The 12,331-nt window shown below is 43.4% G+C and overlaps 1 protein-coding gene across 1 annotated transcript in view; it reads right to left on the minus strand.

Moving 5' to 3' along the window:
- Positions 1–8,829, minus strand: part of LOC108522678 (eukaryotic translation initiation factor 2 subunit 3) — a gene marked incomplete at its 3' end in the record, with an annotated part of 18,894 nt that extends 10,065 nt beyond the window's left edge. The window contains 6 exon segments of the mRNA XM_017863050.1: positions 300–484; positions 3,514–3,608; positions 5,835–5,956; positions 6,041–6,168; positions 7,810–7,873; positions 8,446–8,829. Of these exon segments, the coding sequence (XP_017718539.1) occupies positions 300–484; positions 3,514–3,608; positions 5,835–5,956; positions 6,041–6,168; positions 7,810–7,873; positions 8,446–8,514 (663 nt within the window).
- Between the last annotated feature and the right edge of the window lie 3,502 nt (positions 8,830–12,331).

Here is a 12,331-nt window from a genome sequence, read left to right on the forward strand (position 1 = left end):
AAAAAAAAAAAAAAAAAAAAAAAAATATTTTATTCATTTTACTATCACTGAGATTTTTTTTTAATCTGATCGATAAAGTTTCCAGAAAATAACCCCAGTTCTAACTTGCTGCCAGCAAAATACAGTTTAGTATATTAAATTCAGAATCATAGATTTCATTAGTTGTATCAGGTTGCTAACAAGCAGTAGGTAGGGCGATAAAGCTTAAGACTCATAGGTTTACCTTGTTTTAGATAATATATTAAAAGTTAATTTAACATCTGGTATCCAGAGTAAATGCCTCTCAAAGTGATTCACAGATTTATTACATATTATGGCTTCTTACCTTGGACAAATGCAAGGATCTGCTCGTATTGTTCTTTAGCCTGACTCTCTTTTACCAAATCAATTTTATTTTGTAGAATCAAAATATGCTTCAGTTTCATGATCTCTATAGCAGCCAGGTGTTCAGACGTCTGAGGCTGAGGACAAGATTCATTACCAGCTAGTTGATGAAGAATAAAAAAGATACCTATAAGAATAGCTGGAAATATCCAGAACAGGCAGGCAAATCCATAAAGAGAGAAAGCAGATTATTGGTTGCTAGGGGCTGGGGGAGGAAAACATGGGAATGGATGCTTCATGGGCATGGGGCTTCCTTTTGTGGTGATATAAAAGTTCTGGAACTAGATAGTGGTGAAACTACAAACACTATGTTGTACAAAATTGTCAATGTACTTAATGCCACTAAACTGTACACTTTAAATACATAAAATGGTACATTTTGAGTCTCTTTTGCCACCCACTCCCCCCCGCCAAAAGAAGTTGGTATCTAATAAAGGAGACTTCTCAATGTTCTAACCCTAATGAAGGCAACATTCCTAGATATTATTGCCAGGTATCCACCGTTTGGCCCTGCTTCACCCTCTGTTGCCTGCGTTCACTGGAACCTCCCAATTGTCTGGCTCCCAATCCTGGTCCTGAGCAAGAAGCTTAAAATCAATTAAGTTTGACTTTTCTCAGGGTCTGTACTCAGTTTCTGCTCAGGTATGGGGTATAGCCCTCTAACTCTCTCCAGTCTTAGAAATGTTCTGGCCCAGTCAAGCTCTTGAGAAGTAGACAGTAATTAAAAGGGAAAGGCACCTAATACTGTCCATGAATTTTAACTAATATCAGAGGCTATTCTTCAACCGAGGGAGGGAAGAATGCTAACTGCAAAGATAACCCACAGTGTATTATAAAGAAATGGGCATGTTTTGTTGAGGACTCCAATGATTAACCTCCTCAAGTCGTGATGTTCAAGTGTCCTGACTATACCGACATGGCATGCTTTAAAAAAAAATCTTTTTTTCTTTTTTTTGAGACTGAGTCTCACTCTGTCTCTGTCACCCAGGCTGGAGTGCAGTGGCGTCACCTCAGCTCACTGCATCCTCTGCCTCCCGGGTTCAAGCGATTCTCCTGCCTCAGCCTCCTGAGTAGCTGTGATTACAGGTGTGCCCCACCACGCCTGGCTAATTTTCGTACTTTTAATAGAGGCAGGGTTTCACCATGTTGACCAGACTGGTCTCAAACTCCTGACACCTCAAGTGATCCACCTGCCTTGGCCTCCCAAAGTGCAGGGATTATAGGTGTAAGCCACCGCGCCCAGCTTTTTTTTTTTTTTTTCAAGACCAAGTCTCCTTCTGTCACCCAGGCTGGAGTGCAATGGCTCGATCTCGGCTCACTGCAACCTCTGCCTCCTGGGTTCAAGTGACTCTCGTGCCTCCGCCTCCCAAGTAGCTGGGATTATAGGCATGCACCACCATGCCTGGCTAATTTTTTGTACTTTTAATAGAGACAGGGTTTCACCCTATTGGCCAGGCTGGTCTTGAACTCCTGACTTCAAGTGATCCATCTGCCTCAGCCTCCCAAAGTGCTGGGATTACAGGCATGAGCTACCATGCCCAGTCGCTTTTTTTTTGAGATGTAGTTTTCGCTCTTGTTGACCAGACTAGAGTGCAATGGCGCGATCCTGGCTCACCGCAACCTCTGCCTCCCGGGTTCAAGAGATTCTCCCGAGTAGCTGGGATTACAGACATGTGCCACCACACCCGGCTGATGTTTTTGTTTTTTGTTTTTTTTTTGAGACGGAGTCTTGCTCTGTCACCCAGGCTGGAGTGTAGTGGCGCGATCTCAGCTCACTGCAGGCTCCGCCTCCCAGGTTCACGCCATTCTCCTGCCTCAGCCTCCCGAGTAGCTGGGATTACAGGCACCCGCCACCACACCCGGCTAATTTTTTGTATTTTTAGTAGAGACGGTGTTTCCCCATGTTAGCAGGGAGGGTTTCAATCCCCTGACCCCATGACCCGCCCGCCTCAGCCTCCCAAAGTGCTGGGATTACAGGCGTGAGCCACCACATCCGGCGCTTTTAAAAAATTTTATCCCAGGCTTGGCGTGGCTCACGCCTGTAATCCTAGCACTTTGGGAGGCCAAGGCGGGTGGATCACAAGATCAGGAGATCGAGACCATCTTGGCTAACATGGTGAAATCCCGTCTCCACTAAAAATACAAAAAATTAGCCAGGCGTGGTGGCGGGTGCCTGTAGTCCCAGCTACTCGGGAGGCTGAGGCAGGAGAATGGCGTGAACCCGGGAGGCGGTGCTTGCAGCGAGCAGAGATGGCACCACTGCACTCCAGCCTGGGCGAGAGAGCCAGACTCCGTCTCAAAAATAAATAAATAAATAAAAATTAAAAAAATTTATCCCATAGTAATGAAATCTCTCGACAGCTAACGTTAAGAAACAATACATACGCTACCCTTCAAAACTCCACTTATTCCTAGACTTCAGCACTGTTTTTTTTTTTTTTTTGAGACGGAGTCTCGCTTTGTCACCCAGGCTGGAGGGCAGTGGCACGATCTCGGCTCACTGCCAGCTCCGCCTCCCGGGTTCATGCCATTCTCCTGCCTCAGCCTCCGAGTAGCTGGGACTACAGGCGCGCACCACCACGCCCGGCTAATTTTTTGTATTTTTAGTAGAGACGGAGTTTCACCATGTTAGCCAGGATGGTCTCAATCTCCTGACCTCGTGATCCGCCCGTCTCCGCCTCCCAAAGTGCTGGGATTACAGGCGTGAGCCACCGCGCCCGGCGACTTCAGCACTTATTATGAATGGTATTTGTATCTTAAATACTTCCACAGTAGACAATTCAGACATACACACACACACAAACCATAACACAAATAGTTTTACACATACATTTAAAACTAAATAAATCACCTCATGTGATTTAAATGAGAAAAATGAACTACTGACTTTTTTTCATTTTCTCAAATGCTACCACAAGAATTCTCACAAGCTATCAGCCCCAAATCTATCTTTTTCAGTATTTTGTGATAGCTGGTAGGTAGGCAAGTCATCCTGGATGACACGTTAGTTCCCATTCGTGTCACCCTTAGGTAATAGATATGATCCTTAAAGGCCTTAGTTCCGCTTTAAATACTTCATCTTGGATTTGCTCCACACTGATTTGTCCAAACCAATTGTGAGGTATTTACCTATCAACAGAAGAGCTGCATCCATCACTGCTGCACCATTCAGCATAGTAGCCATCAAAATATCATGGCCAGGACAGTCAACAAAGGAAACATGTCTAACAATTGAGAAATAACAATCAGCCTTAACATCAGTCACTACTTAAACATGCTAGTTATAGATTTTTTAAAGTTAAATCAACTTAGGAAATAATCTTATTGGTATAAAATGGTTACAGGGCTCGGTGTTTCTAGAACTTGGAAATAAGTTCACCAGCTGATTAAAACCACTGCAGATTACAAAGCAAATTAAATTAGTTATGTGCAGAACAGAAGATAAAGAAACTCCCAAATCCAATGAAAGTGAAAATGGTATAGAATAATGGTGTAGAGTATATACTGAGAATGTCATTGATTTGAAAGCTAAAACTTATAATGACTTATCCCAGCACTTTGGGAGACTGAGGCAGGTGGATCACCTGAGGTCAGGAGTTTGAGACCAGCCTGACCAACTGGTGAAACCTGGCCTCTACTAAGGAAAAAAAAAAAAATTTCCAAAATACCTGTAGCACCTTGAAAACTAGAATTGCCCATTTGAAACAGAGACGGCCGCCCTTTTTAAAACAAAACTATGGTATTCATTCAGAGTCACAATTTTTTTTTTAATCATATGCTCACATTGTCATGATCTAAAACAGAGGTCAGCTCTTAGGCCAAATCTAGCCCACCACCATACCTATTTATACATATATTGCCTACATCTGCTTCTGTAATAGAAGAACAGAAGCAACACAAACTCTATGGTTTGCAAAGCTGAAAATATTTACCATCTGGCCCTTTGTGGAAAAAGCTTGCTAATCCCCTACTAAGGGCCAGGACTACAGTGAGACAAGCGCAAACTTTAAGAGAATGCCAAAAAACTCAGTAATCAAGGAAAATGGCCAGGCATGGAGGCTCATGCCTGTAATCCCAGCACTTTGGGAGGCTGAGGCAGGCAGATCACTTGAGGCCAGGAGATAGAGATGAGTCTGGACAATATGGTGAAAGCCCACCTCTACTAAAAATATAAAAACTAGGCTGGGCACAGTGTCTCACACCTGTAATTCCAGCACTTTGGGAGGCCGAGGCAGGCGGATCACAAGGTCAAGAGATCGAGACCATCCTGGCCAACATGGTAAAACCCCGTCTCTACTAAAAATATAAAAATTAGCTGGGCGTGGTGGCGCGTGCCTGTAATCCCAGCTACTCCGAGGCTAAGGCAGAAAAATAACTTGAACCAGGGAGTCAGAAGTTGCAGTGGGCCGAGACCACGCCACTGTACTCCAGCCTGGCGACATAGCAAGACTCCCTCTCAAAAATAAATAAATAAATAAAAATACAAACTAGTTGGACGTGGTGGCTCATGCCTGTAATCCCAGCTACTCGGGAGGCTGAGGCATGAGAATTGCTTGAACCCAGAAAGTGGAGGCTGCAGTGAGCCGAGATCGCACCACTGCACTCCAACCTGGGCAACAGAGAGACACAGTCTCAAAAAAAAAGAAAGAAAAGAAAAAGAAAGAAAAATATATGCATTCAATATTTTTAAAAAGTCAAAATTAATGCAAAAAATCAATCATAAACAAAAGACAATGCCATGCTGAGCCAGAAAGTGATACTGAAGCAAGAGACGAAACAAATTCAGTAATATTGAGTCTGCCTTTATTTAAAATTCTGATATTCTGTTATCACATTTTTTGCACTAATTCCAAAAAAACTGCATTAAAATATTTATCCTAATTACTGAGTTTTCTGGCATACCTCCACCCCCAGGCCCACTTAAATTTTGGGCTTGAGGTGAAGGCCTCACTTGTCTCTCCCTGGTCCTAGCCCTGCCCCAATCTAAACATTCCTTGTAGGGCATCTCCAATCCCCACAAACATCACTAGACAGATGTCAGTATCCTGATAAAAAACCAGGTATGCAATCATATTCAGAAAATAGATGGGGAACAAGTTCAAGTGTTTTACAGCAGTAATTAGAAATGGCTCCGTTCATCTCTATTTAATATACAAAAACAGCACTGTTTAAAAGAAATTCAGGAAGCCTACAGAAAGAATCTCTTCAATCCAATGAGTTGTTTTCTATTTTGTTTAAGTGATACTTTTAGTTTGGAGAAATTGCAGGTAAGTATTTTAACTTAGGTTTAGATGCTTGACTTTTCAGATTTGCCATAAAACATAAAACAATGGAAAACAACAAAACCATTTAGCAATTAGGTTCATTGTTTAACATCTCAATATTTCAAAAGTACAAAACAGAAGACAATAAAATATAAAGTGTAGTGTGCTTAGCAAAAAAGAAGTCACCTGACTAATTTGAAGTTCCCTTTGGTCCCTGCAATGTCTGTAGGAAACTCATCAGGTGTACTGCTTCCACAAGATCTATAACATTCTGGCCGAGGGCAACTTGGGTCATCAAGTTTATAAATCTAAAATTTCAATAAAAAAAGATTTTGATCTATTATCTGCACAACAATTAAAGTTAGTTTCTCGTTTCACAGTACACAGCTTACCTTAGCATTAGCATATCCAAGCTTGATTGTAATATTTCTTTCTAGTTCATTTTTGAACCTGACGGTGTGAACTCCAGAAATAGCTTTGACAACTGTGGATTTCCCATGAGCTACATGACCAATTGTACCTATGGTCAAAGTTCAAAAAATTAATTCATGTGTATTTAATTACATACCAAGTATTTTTTCAAATAGTTTTAAGTGTAGAAAACCCAAAGCCGGCTGGACACGGTGGCTCACGCCAGTAATCCCAACACTTTGGATCACAAGGTCAAGAGATCGAGATCATCCCGGCCAACATGGTGAAACCCCATCTCTACTAAAAATACAAAAATTAGCTGGGCGTGGTGGCACGTGCCTGTAGTCCCAGCTACCGGGGAGGCTGAAGCAGGAGACTCGTTTGAACCCAGGAGGTGGAGGCTGCAGTGAGCCGAGATCACACCACTGCACGCCAGCCTGGCAACAGAGCGAGACTGTCACAAAACAAAATAAAATAAAATAAATAAAATAAAGCCAAAGCCATAACTTACCGTAAATATCAACATAAAACCAACAGTGATTTCCATTTTTCCTCCCCCATACCCCTTCCTACTAGAAACGTGTTCTCATATAGGACTGAAGAGAAACTTCCATGTAACAGCTTTACTTAAAAAACATACTCTGGGACAGACTGGAGTGCAATGCTCTGATCACAGCGCACTGCAACGTCAACCACCTGGGCTGGAGCAATCCTCCCACCTCGGCCTCCTTAGTAGCTGGGACTGCAGGCATGCACCACCACACACAGCTAATTTTTTGTATTTTTTGTAGAGATGGGGTTTGGCCATGTTGCCCAGGACTCAAGCAATCCACCTGCCTCCTAAAGGGCTGGGATTACAGGCATAAGCCACTGCACCTGGCCAGAACTTTATATACTAAGGAACCTTCCAGCATTTCCAGATTAAAGTAAACAGGTATGATGGGCCCTGACACAACAAAAAGGGATTTGTGAACAAACAAGGAAACAACCTAAGTTTAATTGTAATTTGTTCCGCTGATCAAATTATTGGGTCAATATATGCATAGTAATTCACTTTAACTGGTACAGTCTTAGCATAGGTTGTTCGGAGATTAAGTTATGCTCCGAGGTCACCCCAACCAAAATTTTTAATGCAGGGGCAGTAGTTTAAGGCCTGTAGGCTTATTTGGGCTTTGTTTGCATTAATAAATTAAAGCTCCAGACTGTAATACTGTAACTTTAATAGCCTCATGGTGGGGTCTTACTTTTAACTAGGTTAAAACTAGTCTTACTTTTAACTATGCTGTTTGTACAAACTCAAAATGTCCAAAATTTACACTCGGTCAACGTAACTTCTCCTCTAAAGTTCCAGGTGCCAATTAAGAAAAAAAAAAACCCTCTACTTAATCGCAGCTTGTACATCAAATAAAACTTTCATAAATTCGGCCCTTGAAATAATCCTGTGTGGCAAGTACAGCCACATTTTCACCTCTTCCTTAAACTTCTGATACGTATGACTACATACTGTCTCATGCTATTAAACTTTTCTTATGTCTCCATTTTTTCTTCTTACCAAGTCTGTAAGCTAGACATGGGCAGCATTCTTTGTGCTCCCTTCCCCCGCAAATCTAGCAGGTGCTTTATTCACAAGGACTCAATATCTATTTCTTGAATATGTGAATCCTCATATTATCCAGGTAATCACACAAAAAGTGAGGTTAAAATTAATTGTTGGAGATCAGTAAGATCAGGTTTCTTAAGTTATTCTTACCTATATTAATTGTGGCTTGCCTGCTGATAACTTCGTGTGAAAGTGGCGTCAACTTGGTAACATCCTGCAATGAAATATATTTTAAAACACCGCACATAAAACAAATCAGAACTTTTCCTTTGCCTTTACGTTTGCCATCTACATCTCGCCACCATCTGCACAGCTTTCTACTACTTCTAAAGCGCCTTTCCTCTATCAGTAACTTTGTACTCCTATGGCTGGGAAGCTGTAAGAGCCCTTCATCATTACACAACAGACTACACCTCCACTCAACTATGGGATATCTGGAGATCAGAGGCTCCCCCAATCTTGGGAACATTAGCACTAAAAGTAATGCAGACAAGACACTCCCTTCCCAGACGTTAAGAGGCTGAAACCATGACAATCAACATCAAGACTTCCAGCCGAATCCTCCAGAAGCTCGAAGTCCCACGACCGTACACCTCTGCGCCCAGATCGTGGACTGGCCTGGGTACAGGCGGCGTGAGCATGGCTTAAGGCGCCCAGCTACAGTTCTCCCTCCTGATCCAGGCTCCTGACCCATGCTGCCGACACTGACTAGTACCAATGCCACCGGGAGGCTCGGTCATCTCCACTCCCGAGCTCACTCTGCATCCTCCCCAAGCAAAACCTCACCAACGTGGTGAGATCCTGACGCGAAAGATGCGGCTGCCCCAGAGTCACTCCGGCTTCTCCGCCCGCCATGTTGCCAGAAGAGGAAGGAAGTCACCCCGGCTGCCGCCTGATCGTCTGCAGGGGTCCTAGTGCGGGGCGGGGAAGCGGAGGCGGGAAGGCCGAGTAGGGGCTCAGGATGGCCGGTTCAGCAGCGGCCTCACTACTTGGACTTCTCTCCGCTTGAATCTGCACAGTGCCTGTCGGTAGGCTTACTGGAAAACACGGTGCAAAGTTGCTGGAGCAATTCGTCGTAGACCTAGTAGATATTTGTGCAGGCAATACTGAGGGCAGCCACCAAACCCCCGCCCCGCCCGGCCTGTGCGAGGCGGGTGATGCAACCCGGCGCGCGCGCTGGCCAGGGAGAGACCATTTCCGTTTCCTGTGGAGTTTCCCGAAACCTGGGAATCAGCTAGGGTGTGAGAACAGAAAAGAGGGAGTGTCCACCCCGCCCTTTTTTTTTTTAATACCGATTTCTGTAATTTAATAAGGCGAGATCGGCTCGGGGTCCGCGCCCACCAATGACGGGGCTCTTGGCTGGGAAAAGGCCGCGTGCTGAGCCCCGGCGGATGGCGGGGCGGGCGCCCCCTCGCGGAAGTTTGGCGAAGGGCTCAGAGGGGCAGGGCTAGCAAAATCAAAGTCCCTAGCTTGTTCCCACAGAGTGATTTCTAGGGCCCGGGAGGTGGGCCTTGGTGACGTTAGACTGCGTTCCCAGTAAATTTAGCTAGGTGTCGTGAGAGCGTCTCAAGTGCGCTGTTTTGTTTTGTTTTTTTTCTTAAAGAAGTAGATCCAAAAAAACCTCGATTACCGATAAATCGGTGTTTTAAAATTTAAAAATTCTTGACACCTTNCATAAACACTTACTAGACAACTATTATGCAAAAGTATAGTAAGGAGAAGTGAAAGGATAGTATGAAAGCCACAATGACGAATACTGAGAAGCCAAGCTCACTCACTTATAAATACTCATCAAGGTAGATTATTTAGGAAATAAATATTATAAACGATAAAACGAGGAAAATTAGGGAAAGTGAGGGGCAACATGAGAAGTGAAGAAAGGAATTCATTAAGGTGATAATTTCTCTGCTACCTCTCTTTTTTTTTTTTCCCGACTTTTAAGTTCAGGGGTACATGTGCAGGATGTGGAGGGTTGTTACATAGGTAAACTGTGTGCCATGGTGGTTTGCTGCGCAGATCATCCCATCATCTAGCTATGAAGCCCAGCATCCATTAGCTGTTCTTCCTGATGCTCTCCCTCCTCCCACCCCCAACCCTCGGACAGGCCTCAGTGTGTGTTGTTTCCCCGCATGCGTCCATGTGTTCTCACCAGTCAGCTCCCACTTATAAATGAGAACATGCGGTATTTGGTTTTCTGTTCCTGCCTTAGTTTGCTGAGAATAATGGCTTTCGGCTCCATCCATGTCCCTGCAAAGCATATGATCTTGTTCGTTTTTATGGCTGCATGGTATTTCATGGTGTATATGTACCACATTTTGTTTATCCAGTCTATCATTGATGAGCATTTGGATTGATTCCATGTCTTTGCTATTGTGAATAGTGCTGCAGTGAACATATGCGTGCATGGATCTTTATAATAGAATGATTTATATTTTGGAGGCTATATACCTAGTAATGAGACTGCTTGGTCAAATGGTATTTCTTCCTCTAGGGCTTTGAGGAATTGCCACTCTGTCTTCCACAATGGCTGAACTAATTTACACCCCCACAAATAGTGTAAGAGCGTTCCGTTTTCTCCACAACCTCACCAGTATCTTTTGTTTTTTGACTTTTTAATGATCACCATTCTGACTAGTCTGAGGTGGTATCTCATGTGGTTTTGATTTGCATTTCTCGAATTATCAGTGATATTGAGCTTTTTTTCCGTGTTTGTTGGCCACATGTATGCCTTCTTTTGAGAAGTGTCTGTTCGTGTCCTTTCCCCAATTTTAATGGAGTTGCTTTTATAAACAGCTATTTCAAACCAGAAAAAAAATGTAAGGACAGGTGAATAAATAAGGATTTAGGTTTTCTGGGCCAGGTGCAGTGCTTCACGTCTGTAATCCCAGCACTTTGGGAGGCCGAGGTTTGCTGATCAGTTGAGGTCAGGAGTTCGAGACCAGCCTGACCAAAATCCTGACCTGGCGAAAACCCTTTCCTAAAAAATAGAAAAATTACCTGGGCATGGTGGCACGTACCTGTAATCCCAGCTACTCGGAAGGCTGAGGCAGGAGAATCCCTTGAACCCAGGAGGGGGAGGTTGCAGTGAGCTGAGATTGAGACATTGCACTCTAGCCTGGGCAACGGAGCCAGACTCCATCTCAAAAAAACAAAAAACAAAAAAAAATAGAATTTAGGTTATCTATGTGTTCATTGAATACTTAAGTAAAATTTATATGAATACCTGTTTTATATCACATAAATTTTTAATACAACAATTTGCCTAAAATAGGAAGTTATGTTTCAATAAATGCATGCATTAGTTAAGTGATGGTGAAAACTGGAGGTATTCACTTTAATCTTACATTCTTTTTTTTTTTTTCTTTTTTTTGAGACAGAGTCGTGCTCTGTCGCCCAGGCTGGAGTGCAGTGGCACAATCTCGGCTCACTGCAACCTCTGCCTCATGGGTTCAAGTAATTCCCGTGCCTCAGCCTGCTGAGTAACTGGGATTACAGGTGTATGCCACCACGCGCAGCTAATTTTTTTGTATTTTTACTAGAGACAAGGTTTCACGTTGTTGGCTAGATTGGTCTCAAACTCCTGACCTCAAATGATCTGCCTTCCTCCGCCTTCCAAAGTGCTGGGATTGCAGACCTGAGCCACCGCGCCCCACCTTAATCTTACATTCTAAATATTTATACCAGCCAATTACGAAAACCCACTGAGGTGATTAAAATGTTGGGGTGTTATATAGTGGTGATGATTGCACATCTTTGTAAATATGCTAAAAAACAGTGAATTGTACGGTTTAATGGGGTGAATCTTAGGACATGTGAACTTTATCTAAATAAAAAAAATCCGGACAGGCTTGGTGGCTCACGCCTGTAATCCCAGCACTTTGGGAAGCCAAGGCGGGCAGATCACGAGGTTAGGAGTTTGAGACTAGCCTGGCCAACATAGTGAAACCCGTCTCTACTAAAAATACCAAAAAACATTTGCCGGGCGTGGTAGTGTGCGCCTGTAATCCCAGCTTCTTGGGAGGCTGAGGCAGGAGAATCTCATGAACCTGGAAGGCAGAGGATGCAGTGAGCCCAGATTGCACCATGGCACTCCATCCTAGGATACAGTGCGAGACTCCATCTCAAAAAAAAAAAAAAACCAAAACAAAACCAAAACTCCAGCGAGATCGTGCTACTGCGCTCTAGCCTAGCTGACAGAGACCCTGTCTCAGAGGAAAAAAAAAAAAAAAATTCAGGCCAGGCGTGGTGGCTCATGCCTGTAATCCTAGCAATTTGGGAAGCCAAAGCCAGAGGATCTCTTGAGCCCAGGAGTTCCAGACAAGTCTGCGCAACATAGGGAGACCCCCATCTCTACAAAAAATACAAAGATTAGCTAAGCGCAGTGAATCACGCCTGTAGTCCCAGCTACTAAGGAGACTGAGGTGGAAGGATCGCTTGAGCCCAGGTTGTTGAGGCTGCAGTGAGCTGCGATCGAGCCACTGCACTCCAGCCTGGGCAACAGAGGAGACCCTGTCTCAAAAATAAAAATGAATAATAAATAATAACATCCATTGTTAATAGACAGAATAATAATATGCTTCATCGTCAGAAACATTTATTGGAAGTAGAAACGTCACAGGAAATAAAACGTTTATTATTATTATTATTATTATTTTTTTTTTTTTTTTTTTTT

This window comes from Rhinopithecus bieti, unplaced genomic scaffold (genome assembly GCF_001698545.2).
Source record: "Rhinopithecus bieti isolate Rb0 unplaced genomic scaffold, ASM169854v2 scaffold_68536, whole genome shotgun sequence".
Taxonomy (NCBI): Eukaryota; Metazoa; Chordata; class Mammalia; order Primates; family Cercopithecidae; genus Rhinopithecus; species Rhinopithecus bieti.